The following is a 14,053-nucleotide window of genomic DNA, read 5'->3' on the forward strand; positions in this document are numbered from 1 at the left end:
AACTTTTCTCTTTTGAGGAGTTGCTATTTTTTTTTCCTTAGATCCAAGCATTTGTGTTTTTGAAACACTGAGAGTTCATGTTGCACAATTTGTAATCATTACTTAACAAGAAATTATTTTCTCATATATTAGATTCAAAATCTTAATAAGTGGGTGGCAGAGGGCAACCTGGAGGTAGGGGTGGTGAGGATAGTATCCCAAGTAGTTTCATAACAATGTTTAAGATTACCACATTTATAGGATCAAAAATTTTAAATGATGCAAATCATCTAGTCCTTCCCTATACTTACTTATTTTTATAATTTAGTTTAGTTTTTTTTTTTTAATTTATTTGGCTGCATCAGGTCTTAGTTGAGGCACACGGGATCTTCGTTGCGGTATGTGGGATCTTTTGTTGCAGTGCATGGGCCTTTCGTTGCAGTGCGCAGGCTTCTCTAGTTGTGGCGCAGGGGCTCTAGAGTGCGCGGGCTCAATAGTTGCAGCACACGGGCTCTCTAGTTGTGGAGCACGGGCTCCAGAGCGCGAGGGCTCAGTAGTTGTGGCACGTGGGCTCTCTAGCTGTGGCACATGGGCATGGTAGTTGTGGCACACTGGCTTAGTTGCCCCACGGTATGTGGGATCTTAGTTCCCTGACTAAGGGGATTGAAATCACGTCCCCTGCATTGAAAGGCAGATTCTTAACCACTGGACTACCAGGGAAGTCCCCCTCCCCTGCATTTAAAGCACTATGGAGGGGACTTCCCTGGTGGTTCAGTGGTTAAGACTCCACACTCCCAATGCAGGGGGCCCGGGTTTGATCCCTGGTCAGGGAACTAGACCCCACATGCCGCAACTAAGAGTTCGCATGCTGCAACTAAAGTTCTAACGTGCCGCAATTAAGACCCAGTGCAGCCAAATAAATAAATAAAATATTAAATAAATAAATAAAGCACTATGGAGCAGAATTTGCTGAATATTCCCTCAGGAAGATTATTAGAGTATTTCAAAAACATAAGCCTTTGAGATTCTGAGAAAAAAATAAAGCTGTTATTACTAAACCAGAGAGTGATTAAAACAAAATAACTTTGTATTGGACAACTGTGTTGGCACTTAAAGTTTATTATTAATTTATAAACCTTCTCAAATATATAGACAGAACAAAAAGTACTTCTAGATACAATAATTTATGAGTGTACAATCAAGTTAATGGATATGAAATTAATGGATTTGAAAGTAAACTGCAATATTATTGTCATTACTTGTCGTTTTAAAATAATTGCTTTATTTCTCAGTTAAAAGCATACTGACTTAGGCCAGAGCTTCTTAACCTTGGCTGCTTATTAGAATCACTGGGGAACTTTTAAAAATACAGATGATCAGGTCCCCATCCAGACCAATTAAATTAGTCTCTAAAAGTAGAGGGGTATCTTTTAAAGTTCCCTGGGAATTCTAATGTGCAGCCAAGGTTGAGTACGATTGCCTTAGATAATGTCTTCTTAACTTCGTCACGCTCTAAATAAGACCTAAACAAATTTACATCAAGTTACAGTGAACATTTAAATAGTATTTAAGATGAATAGAAAATATTTTTCCCACTTTTCAAGTAAATGAATTAGGTGAAGCTTGAAAAGCAAGGATTTTGTCTGCTTTGGTTAATCCATACTCATTTAAAGATATTCTAGAAATCCAATTTGCAAACAAGAAATTGGGGGCCCAACCACTGACTGCTTGATCAGATCTACTAAGTTACAAAGATTAAGACTCAAATTTTAAAATTAGTTTCTTAACATTTCCAATATCCATGCCAATCAGCTTATTTCTTCTCATTATAGTGATACTTCATAGTCTGAAAGTAATGAACCAACATCTGTGTCTCAGACCCATAAGCTCTGAAGCAGAGTGTTTTGAATTAGAAAGGAAAAATATTTACTTCACAGTGCAAAATCAAGACAATATGGTTTGATTCCCTTTAACTCTTGCCTGTGAATAGCTCTACTCCTGTCTTAGCCTAGGGACCTTTTAAAGAGTCTGCCTATATTTGATAACATTCCAGTTTCCCCATCAAGTACCATAGTTTCTTCTCCATAACTGAAAACAATTCCTCCCTTATGCTTTCCCATCTGCCAGTGATGTATAAGATATGTATGTAAATCATTTCTTGTTGTTTGAACATGTAAGACTGTCAAATCGGAATACAGTTATTTTCCAAGTAAAGATCAAATTTGCCAGATACATGATATTCATCTACCATTACATTTCCCTTCAATCAAAACCAATCATTGCTCTTTAAAAGCAAGTATATCAAAACTAGAAAATATGCAAGCTTATTGAAATTCTGGCATTTTACTGAATACACCATGAGAAAACAGGAAATGCATAATGGAAAAATTGGAAAGGCTAAATAGAAATCACAGCCAATTTATGAAAAGCTGAAATCAGACATACATAATTCTAAACCAGGTAGAACCAACCTTAATCAGACTTCTCACGTATTTTTTACTTATGATTCACTGTTTAAATGAAGAGAAACTTACTAAATCAAATTGGTTATACAGAAATGTAAAGGGTTACTGCCTTATCTTATGTAACCAAATCATCTTTCACACAGGGAAAAAAATTACCTTCTACAATTTTTTTTTCTTTTTTTGGCCTGCAAGGTCTAATTTTATTCTTATTGCAGCACTGCGTATTAAATTACTATGCACAAGTACCAAAAAGTTACCTGGTCTTATAGCACCATCTAGTGGAAGCCACATTTAACAAAGTCAGTGCAGGACAACTATTTGGGTTGCATGGTTAATTTGGGGTATTTTTATAATGGAAGGGTTTTTCCCTACCAAAATATGATAAGTCAGTAGAATGTATTTAGGTATTTTGGAAATTTTTATTCACCATCAATATTAACTATTTAGTATTTTCATCTATTTATCAAATAAGATTTAAGGAAAAGAACTTGACAAAACATCCTGAGGTAAGTCTGTTTAGCCTACTATGTTTTACTGTAAGAACTTAAGAGTAAAGCCATGTCTTTAAAAGTACTCAAGAAAAAAAAAGTCTTCTATAATTCAATTAATTTCACTGTTCTTCAATTGTTTTTATTGAGTTTAGTAACGGGTTGTTTCTTTTTAACATATTAGCTCAATTAAGTTTTATTGAAATTTACAAGAGTGAGCTGTTAATTTACATGTTCTTGAATTCTCTGCTTTTAGATTCTAAAAACACTACAAGTAGGTTTATAAACACTAAAAGTAGGTTTCTCTGCACCTGTACAATTTTTATTTAATAACTTGTCAGTGGGTTATACTATTTTATATCAGTCTGTTTCTATCTGTAGGAGTATATATACAGTATATACAAAACACAGGTGAAATTAAATCACAAATAGCTATTTTTTCCAACATGTACAAGGCCACTAAAAAATACTTACAATCTCAATCGAGGTTCAACACATCTAACAAAATAATCATACTCATCCTCTTCTTCTTCATCCCAACTCCTCCAAATGTTCTGATAGAAAAACCTGGAAAGGAAATTAGTATCACTCAAATTCAATCACTGGCTTAAAATGTTAGGGTTTGGGAGGAATAAGAGTAAATCAAAACAAGTCTATCAAGTATGGTAGAGAAGATTGAATATTTGCTAGATTTGATAGTCATGAGTCACACATGAACTTCTTTGGATTGGCTAAAGAAGTTTTCTATAACATTGATTCTATTAGGACCTTCTATTTATCAGAAGAACTATTTATTGACCATCTGTAACTTGGTGGAAAGTAGTGCCATTTGTTAAGATAGAAAAGACTGGGAGAGAAACAAGTTTAGGGTTGAAAATAAAGAGTTCTGTTTTCACCATGTTCAGGTTGAGATGCCTATTTGAACTCCAAATGGATGATGTCAAGAGTGCAGATAAATATACAAGACCAGAGCTCAAGGAAAAGGTCAGGGCTAGAGACATAAATCTGGAAGTTGTCAGCATATTGATGGCATTAGAGCAATAGATGAGATCATCCAGGGACATAAAATAAAGCAGTAGTTCTCAACACTGACTGCCCATTAGAGTCCCCTGAGAAGCTTTTAAAAGTTGATTTTCAACCCTATTCCAGACCAATAAACTAGAATCTCTTGGGTGGGGGATGGGGGAGGGAGGGTGCAGGATCCATATTTTTTTAAAGCTCCCCAAAGTGATTTAACAAATTTTTCATCATGGAAAATTTCAAACATATACAAGAGCAAACATGAAAACATGAATACCATGTATCCATCACCAGCTTCAACAATTATCAACTCACAGGCAATCTTATTTCACCTCTACTCCACCCACTTACTTCTCTGCTCTCCTACCTCCACCATCCTGACACTGGATCATTTTAAAGCAAATTTCTGACATATCATATCACTCATAAATTTTCAGTATGTGCCTCTAAAATAAATCTTTATACAAAAAAAGTTTTAATTCCTTAATAACCAAGTATCCAGTCAGTGTTCAGTTTTCCCTAATTATCTCTTTTGTTGTTGCTGTTGTTTTACAGTTGGCTTGCTCATCAGGGTCCAAACAAGGGTCAGCCATTGAATTTAATTAAATCACTTTTACTCTATAGATTATCCATCCCTCTTTTTCACCTTGCAATTTATTTAATAGTTTCCCACACTCTGAATTTTACTGATTGCTTCCCCATGGGGTCAGTTAACATGTCCTTCTGTTTCCTTTATTTCTAGTAAACTGATAGTAAGGACTAGGGACTTGATCGTCTTTAGGAAAGACTTTTTGGCAAGAATACTTCAAGGGAGGTATAATGTAGCTTCATCACCAAGCACATGATACCTGGTCATCTCTTTTGATGATGAGCTTAAGAATGACCAATGGATTCAGATACTGTCAGCCTGATTTATCTGCCACAAAGTTCCCTATCAGGTTTTCACCAATGGCTGTAGCAGCCATTGATGATCATTGCCTGAAACCTCTACTTTATTATGGGTTGCAAAATACTGATATTCTCATCTTATCATTCTTTCTTCATGTAGTAGTTGGAATACTCCTATAAAGAAAATTTCCAGGAGATTCTAATGTGCTTTCAAAGCTGATTAGAGAGAGAGAAGTGTAGATAGCCTAGGCCTGAGCCCTGGGTAACTTCAACATTCTAAAGTTTGAGCATAAGAGGAAAGAGCTGGCCAAGATTATTAAGAAAGCAAGCCCATGACACACTATCATAAAGTGGTGTCCCAGAAACTGGAAAGAGAGTAGAGTATGTTAAGAAGATGGGAATGATCAAATAATTAGAATGTGACCAAGAGGTCAAGGTAAGATGAGTTCAGAGGAGTGACGACTGGATATGAGAATATGAGTGACCTTAAGCACAATTTCAATGGTACTGTAGGAGTAGAAGCATTAGTGGAACGCCAGGAAGTACAGACGATATAACTGTCAAAAAGTTGAAAAGGAAGGAGCAGTGAAAATGAAGCCATCTCTTAATTCTTATAGATTAGACTGTCATTCTCTTCACCCTCTAGAGTCCATCTCTCAAAAACAAACCAAAAAAAAACCAAACCTGAGCATGCCCTTACTCAACCAAAAGACTCTGCTGGCTCCTTGCTGTCCTCAGAACAAAATCCAAATTCCTGAGCTTGGTGATATTACATGGACTCACAGTCCACCTCTAGAGCACCTCTCTTGCCTCAGAGACCCTGTGTGCAAACTACCAATTTCACAAGCTCTTTCAAAGCCGCTGTGACATGCTGGTCAGACTGCCTTCCACCTTTTCCACCTGGTAAGCTTATATTTACACTTCATGACCCAGCTCAAATATCCTCACCAGTTCAGTACCAGGCAATCACATTTCATTCACATCTGCACCTCCTCCAGTGTTTATTCTCTCAAGACAGAAACTTGGGAGTCAGCCTTGACTTCTTCCATATCCACTCTACCACCAAGTCTTAGCCATCCTACTTTCTCAATAAGCCTAATCTGTACTCTCCATATCTCCACCCTAGTCCACTCTGCCTCTTAACTGATCTCTCTACCCCTTCCCCCTCCATTTACTTTCTACACAGCAGCCAGAACAAACCTTTTAAAACACAAAGCTGATCATATCATAAAACACAAAGCTGATTGAAAACCCTTCAGCGGTTTCCCACTGCTCTTAAAGACAAAAATTGTCCACTGGCTGACAAACCCCTGCATCTTCGGACCCCTGACAACCTCTAAGCTGGTTTCCTAAGTCTCTTCCATTACTGCCTATGTTCTAACCACGTTGGCCCTCCGGCTCCTTAAACTCACTGAGTTCCTGAACCTGTTCCCTCCCCTAAACTGCCACAACCACTTTCACCTAGCCAACCCTTCAGACCCAAGTTCAAATACCATTTCCTCAGGAAATAACCGTATTACAGCAACCTGACCTAGTCTTAGAACACTCTGTAATCCCTCACAGCACTCACTGCAGTTTCCAATCATACACATTATCTTTATGTGATTATTTCATCAAGGTTCATCTCCCACCTTTAGACTGACGTCTCCCTGGTGATGGTGATTGTGTCTGTTTTGTGCACCAGTCACATCTCACCCTCAACTCAGGACCTGGCACTGAAATACTTACTGAATAAAATGAACAAATGAAAACCCTCATAATTTGACCTTTTCTGGACACTGACCAGAATCTGAGCCCTCACCTCAAAATAAAGAAAATTTAGCCAGGCTCGCCTTCAAATAATACTATTACTAATTCCAGATACTTGTCTTTCTATCAACTTCTATACCCATAAGAGATTAGCTCCCTGATTCCTAATTTCCTAAACTCGTCAATTATCCCTTTACCTTCATATGCCTCAACTGACAGATTTTTTAAGTGAGAGAAACATAAGAGAGTTATTTTGGTTCTAGACATAAGCCAGTTCTTTAGATTTATGTTGTTTGACCTAATATTGAATACCTACAGTCCTTGCATTGTATGCAAGTCCAATGTCCTTGCATACAATTAGAAATTTTCTATGAAATGTCAGAAGCAGGGCCCAAGACACTCTGCTTCTTTGTAGAGTATCAAATTAAGCTCAGCAAAACCAGGTTCACTCACTAACGGCATAGAAACTGGAAAGTACTTTTTGAACTACAAAACATCAAGCAACATTATTAACATGACCTTTATATTATCCAATCTTCCAGTTCATGGAGGAATATAAGTCCTTTTTTTTTTGGCGGTACGCGGGCCTCTCACTGTTGTGGCCTCTCCCGTTGTGGAGCACAGGCTCCGGACGCGCAGGCTCAGCGGCCACGGCTCACGGGCCTAGCCACTCCGCGGCATGTGGGATCCTCCCGGACCAGGGCACGAACCCGTGTCCCCTGCATCGGCAGGCGGACTCTCAACCACTGCGCCACCAGGGAAGCCCCTAAGTCCATATTTAATTAGCCAAAAATAAGCCTTCCTTAGTAAATATACTTATAAAAAGAATATTCAAAAGAACTATCTGTATTAGGAACTATCTGACAAAAAAGTTATCTGAAAAACTAAAAAAGGCATACCTATTAATGCAAGTGGAAACCGACTAAGCCAAAAAAGGTTGAAAGGCAGGCACATACCCCCTAAGGATCCTGGAAGTGGCCTGACAAAACATTCTTTGGCCAGACATATCCTTGAAAACACTGTATGTCAGGCTTATCAGTGCACAAGTGATGGTATACCACCTTCTTTACCTTCTTTCCTTTCCTCTTATGTTCAAGTACATCAACTATAGCCTTAGCATCCAGAACTTTTAAGACAGTTTCTAAATATATACAAACCAAATTTTAAAATCCCCTATCTTTTGTTAACATTTGGGGACACTGAGAGAAGGCTATACAGGAATCCCTAGTACTACTTTTCTCAAATTTTCTGTAAGTCTGAAATTACCTCAAATTGAAAATTTTAAACATTGAAAATATTTTTTTAATTTTAAAAAGTTTCCACTGTCTTTGAATATTTTTAAATATTGCAGTGACCAAGTTTACAGTTTGAGTTTTAAATCTAGGTATAATACAGACCAGAATTACTGCATTTCATCCAAAGTTTTTGGCCACAAGGTTACTTTTATCAACCTTTTTTCCTACCTGATATGCTCAATTGCAAGTGCTGTCTGGTCAAACACTCCAGAATCATCAAATACCACCCACAGCTCCTGCAGGGGCAACCGGTGTTCCTTCAAATCAAGGAGCTCTTTCATACACTCCAAAGTAAAAGTGCTGACTTGAGATTCACAGAGGTACGGATCAGCAAGCCTCACCACTGCCTTCAAGGCTGCAAAGTCCACATCTGTGATCTGAAATTTAAAATAATGTGACTTAACATATGCAAATCAAAATTAAGATACAGCTAAAACACTACTTACAGCCTGATTTTTTTAAAGCATGAAATGGGAGTGGGGAGCCTTCTTCCATAACATAAAGGATAAACAAGACAGGCTTGGCTTGTACCCACATGGAGCTGACATCGTAATTGAGAGGACAAATAAACAAACAAGATGGCAACAAGTATGTGACAGAGAATAAGTAGCAGGGGTGGTGGTCTGGTTTTACTGGGAGGGTAGGGGAAGTCACTTCTGAACTGCGATAAAAGGGATGAAAAGGAAGCAGCCGTGTGAAGAGCAGGAAAGATGCAAAAGGCCCTGGGGCAGAGACAAGCTTGGCAGCTGGCAGAGAAACAGTGTTTCTTGCTGGAACCACAGGAAGGAAATGAGGTACGGGCAGCAGGAGGTGAGGTGAGAGAGAGGCAAGATCAGGACAGGAAGGGCATTGGAAGGAGCTTGGCTTTTACATGTTATCTAGCACAATGAGAAGCCATAAAGCCAGCACAGGCCTTTGGTAAATGCAATGCATTAGAGGTTTTTAAGCAGAGGAATGGCTGGCGCATTTCTCTTTTAAAACAATGACTTGGACTGCTTTTAGAGAATTGAGATGTGTTGGGGGAAGGGAGCTACTATCATAATCAAATTAATAGGCCTGAACTGCAACCAAAGACATTAGCATAACCCAAAATTTAAAAATCCACAAGGAACAGCTGCTTGCAAACCGTTGCCTCATATATAGTCACTGCAGCATGTGATGTCATTTTCTAAAGGGTCTGCAGCCACAACTTGTATTCATTCACACTCCCTGGTTTACCATTTTAGTTTAACGGAGCGGGGGGTCCTGTTAACACACACTGAGAAAAATTCACAGCTGTAATTAGAGTGCAAATTTAATGTAAAAGGCCCAGTCAGTTGAAAAATAAGATTGTTTTTACTTTCTGCAATGGAACATCAAGAGGTTAACCACATACCTACAACTTTGTCAGGCAAAAAATAGGCTAGTTTTAAAATGCCCGCTTGGTTTGAGCTACTTTAATGGGCTACAACTAAGAAGGTAAAAAATCAATTCAAACCCCACTGACTTTATAATTAGGCCTCTTTGTTTTTTAAACGGTCTCAAATACCTCCCTCACTTCATAGGTTTCTAATCCATTTCCCCTTTTTAAAGGACACTGAAGCTTAAACCACCTCAATTCCCTGGTAGCTCCTCCTCAGTTGCCTTTAAAATTTGTGGAACACTTCATACACCGTGGCAGTTAGATGTAAAAAACATGCTATTTTCAATCAGCTCATAAACCTTAATTAAAAATAAGCACTGTGGCTACAACAGTCTGAGGGAAAGTGTTTTTAGCTAAATGTCTTAACAACAGAATTAAATTTACCTCAACCAGCACCTTGAACACATTAGTGTGCCAGACTGCCCGCCATCCAGATGGTTCAAGGACCTTCTCTAAGAACTCAGCTGTGAATTCTTTTACCTCAGAGGCCTTACAGTCAGCTACAAAAAAATTAAACACAATAAGAATTGGGGCTGCATAAAGGAGAGAGAAGTTAATAAATCCACTCAAATCTACTTTCTCAGAACCAACAAACAGCAGTCTGAGGAACTGAGACCATCTACTGAATACATATAAATTAAAAGACAAAAGAAGCAAAAAAGAGGACCTACTCACCTAAAATGTAATCTTGATAAGCTCTGAATCGCTCATAGAACAAAAGATGACTTGTCTGGAACATTTCTGGGAAAAGAGTTTTTCCTTCTGGCACAAAACTTTGTAAACTAGTACCTGGTTTATCATGATTGCTACAATCACTGCATGAATCTTCATCTTCAAACAAACCTAAGAGAACAAAAATAGGCAGGCTCAACTATCCCAGACACTTCCAGTGCTTATAAACTGCTTCTATTTTCATATACTTGCTTAGAAATTCCAAACAAATAAAAACAAGGATTTGGGTATAATGCTTTACTTACCTCTATCATTGTCAGAAAAAAAGTTTTCTAAATTTAAAAATATCTCAAAATCCAAGTTCTACTTCAAAACAATAAGGACTTAAAATCCTTCATGGGTTAGGTTTTTGCTGCTGTTCTGTGAGGAAGAGGGTTGTTTTTAATTAAGTGGGAATCACCCAAGGTCTCCTTCAGAGGACACGGCTATGATTATTACTAGAGCTAGCAAGTTATAATGGTCACATAGCTTACAGTCATTTTTTTCCAAAACAATTCCATAAAGCTGCATTAAATACAGAGCTGATTTCCTATACTCCATCTCAAACAAACTGAAACCTCCCTCTAATTTCTACAATATCAGCTTGTCAATGCCCCTCAATAAACAGGGATGAGAGATTGTTAATAATGCATAAGGTTTACTTCACAAAAGTTTCTAGGTTCCATCTGACTAATTTCAATGCCTGTGTCTAAGGAAAGGATTAGAAAATGCTAATTGCATTAGGTTTGGGCTGTATGTAATTATGTTTCACAAGGCGTGATTGGGCCAGTGACATATCTAATTCTGTGCAATACGATGTTTTTAATAGACAAAACGACTACTAAATAAATACTGAGGGTAGCATTTAGACTGGCAAACTTCTTTCCTGTGGTCTCAGGAAGGGTATCTGAGACAATTACTAGCAGCAGTCTTTCTCTTCCCTTACCTCTTATATTTCTCCTTCTTTTCTCCCTCCTTCCACTTCTCTGCCCCTGTTCAGGCCACCAGAATTATGTGACCCCACAGACTGTAATAGGGAAGAACAAATCTGACTCCATATTGGATCTGTTTCTTGTACTTTACCCTTTGTATCCTATTGCTTTTGATACAAGAATGTTGCCTGTAGCCTGAAATACACAGGATAGCCCCTTCTCAAAGCTCTGACCTTTAAAGGTATAACACTTTCCCACTCATATAGAGATAAAAAGTTGCTAAACAGAGAATAACATTTGTCTTGTTGTAGGTTTACAGGAACATCCTGACCTGACCTACCTGGATAGATGCAAGAACAAAGGATTCTGACACCAAGAAGTTTGCAACAACCAGCCACAACCTCTCCCCTTTTAGTATAAAGGAAGCCTGAATTCTAACTTTGGCAAGATGGTTCTTTGGGACTCTATTCCACCATCTTCTCAGTCAGCTGGCTTTCCAAATAAAGTCTCTATTCCTTGCCCCAACAACTCGTCTCTCAATTCATTGGCCTGTCGTACAGCGAGCAGTACAAGTTTGGACATGGCAACAAGATGACCAAGGTGTAGTGAAGGGCTTCCTGCTTACAGATTATCAATGCACCTGAGCCTCAGAAGGACATCAATACCTCACCTGCTGTGTAACAATCTCTCTGTACCTAAAGGAAGATGAAAACAGTATGCCAACTTCAATAAAATTAAGAGAATAAACTATATGTTAATCACTTACAACAGTACCCACCACATAACATAGATATAAATGTTTGTTAAAGAAATAATACCATCATCTCACACACATTAGGTGACTATTATCCAAAAATCAATAAGAAAAACTATCAAGAAAACAAGTGTTGGGCTTCCCTGGTGGCGCAGTGGGTGAGAGTCCGCCTGCCGATGCAGGGGACACGGCTTCGTGCCCTAGTCCGGGAAGATCCCACATGCCGCGGAGCGGCTGGGCCCCGTGAGCCATGGCCGCTGAGCGTGCGCGTCCGGAGCCTTTGCTCTGCAACGGGAGAGGCCACAACAGTGAGAGGCCCACGTACCGCAAAAAAAAAAAAAAAAAGAAAAAAAAGAAAACAAGTGTTGGCGAGGATATGGGGAAACAGGAACCCTTGTGCACTGTTGGTAGGCATGTAAAACTGTTCAGCCACCACAGAAAACAGTATGGTGATTCCTCAAAAGTTTTTAAATAGAATTACCATATGACCCAGCGATTTCCAAAAGAACTGAAAGCAGGGTCTCCAAGAGATATTTGTACACCCATGTTCATAGCAGCATTATTCACAATAGCTAAAATTATTTAGCTTTAAAAAGTAAGGAGGGCTTCCCTGGTGGCGCAGCGGTTGAGAGTCTGCCTGCCGATGCAGGGGACACGGGTTCGTACCCCGGTCCGGGAGAATCCCACATGCCACGGAGCGGCTGGGCCCGTGAGCCATGGCCACTGAGCCTGCGCGTCCGGAGCCTGTGCTCCGCAACAGGAGAGGCCACAATAGTGAGAGGCCCGCGTACGGCAAAAAAAAAAAGGAAGGAAATTACAAGTGTTGGATGAACATTATACTGCGTGAAATAAGCCAGTCACAGAAAGACAAATACTGTGCAATTCCACTGATATGAGGTACTTAGTCAAAATCATATCATAAAGACAAAGTATAATGGTGGTTGCCAGGAGCTGGGGGGAGGGGTGATTGGGGGTTTATTATTCAATAGGTATAGAGTTTCAGTTTACAAGATGAAAAGAACCATGGTAACAGAGGGTGGTGATGGCTACACAACAATGTGAATGTGTTTAATACCACTGAACTGTACACTTAAAAATGGTTAAGATGGTAAATTTTGTTATGTGTGTCTTACAATTAAAAAGAACACCTTACTTCAGCACAATTTTTTAGATCCTATTTGAAAGTATTTCTTTTCACACATTATTTCACTTCATCTTCACCACTCCGTAGCACCACTACCTGTTTTCCAGATGGGCAAACTGAAGCCAAGTGACTGTTGCCAGTTCACAAGAGTGGTTGGTAGAGGAGTTAAGTCACTCCTATGTTCTCTCACTTCTCCAGGACTCTTTCCACTACACAATACAACTGAAAATGTTAAAGTAAAACCACCTTAAAATATCAGGGGGAAAAAACGGAGTCTCCATGAAGAGGTAGAAAGGACTGAGAATTAGACCTGGGTTCTACTTTTAGACTCTGTCCCAAATTGGCTCCCCTACCCTTGGGCATGTCACCTGCCCTCAATGCTCAGTGCAGGCTTAGATGCAGCCAACTAGGCCAAGCGTTCAAGTTTCTTCTCTTCCGGTAAAGGGAAGTGTGGTACGTGATCTCCTTTGAGATGCAAATTTAAAAAATGCGCCCACTCTGGACTCACAAACGCGTGCACAAAGCCCGGGGGGCCCACCCAGACAACAAAAGTGGGAATTCCCGGCCCGGCCCAGTTCCCTCCAGGCTCGAGGAAGCTGAGGCCAGATTGGGCGGGGTGAGTTGCCCTAGGTACCTCCTGACTTCGACGTCGGGGCGTAGCCCAGCCACCGCCGCCACCCTGGCCAGCAAGGTCCGGAAGGCCTGCGCCCCAAGCGCCCTCGGAGAGTCCCGACGCCCCCCGCGCTGCCGACACGGTCTGTCGCAGGCGGCGGCTCCGCCGGCCCGTCACGACGGGTGCTCACCTTTCCCGAGGGGCGCCGGCTCCTCTTCCGCAGCCCAGCCGGTGCGCTCATGGTCCCGCGCCATCGCCTCCGACCCCAACCCACCACCAGCCAGCAGCCCGTCAGCCATTTCAAATTTCCGCGGGCGGCCGCCCGGCCCAGTAATGCGAAGAAGCAGCCGCTTCTGATTGGATAGTGGGCCGAGGCTCTTTGACCAATTAAAGGAAAGTTTGCGTGGCCCCCGTTTCCGCACGAGCCCCGCCCCTTCAGCCTCCACCCACCCCGGTTGCAGTGCCTGCGCGCCATCTACTGGCCGGAAGGACTGCTCTTCTCGTCCAAGCTCTTGCTCTTTTTGTTTACTGGGACGAACTTGGACAGAGTTGAATTAGGACATAATTTGGGATGAGTTCCGAAAAACTAACAAGCCATACCTGGAAGTGAGGT

The 14,053-nt window shown here is 40.3% G+C and overlaps 1 protein-coding gene across 1 annotated transcript in view; it reads right to left on the reverse strand.

Moving 5' to 3' along the window:
• Positions 1-13,786, reverse strand: part of SHCBP1 (SHC binding and spindle associated 1) — a 37,868-nt gene extending 24,082 nt beyond the window's left edge. The window contains exons 1-5 of the mRNA XM_067718299.1: positions 13,631-13,786; positions 9,962-10,129; positions 9,671-9,786; positions 8,053-8,261; positions 3,407-3,499 (exon numbers count right to left, since the gene is read on the reverse strand). Of these exons, the coding sequence (XP_067574400.1) occupies positions 3,407-3,499; positions 8,053-8,261; positions 9,671-9,786; positions 9,962-10,129; positions 13,631-13,739 (695 nt within the window). The 5' untranslated portion in view covers positions 13,740-13,786. The remainder of the gene's footprint in view (positions 1-3,406; positions 3,500-8,052; positions 8,262-9,670; positions 9,787-9,961; positions 10,130-13,630) is intronic.
• Positions 13,787-14,053: the final 267 nt, after the last annotated feature.

Source organism: Pseudorca crassidens, chromosome 20 (genome assembly GCF_039906515.1).
Source record: "Pseudorca crassidens isolate mPseCra1 chromosome 20, mPseCra1.hap1, whole genome shotgun sequence".
NCBI classification, from domain to species: Eukaryota; Metazoa; Chordata; class Mammalia; order Artiodactyla; family Delphinidae; genus Pseudorca; species Pseudorca crassidens.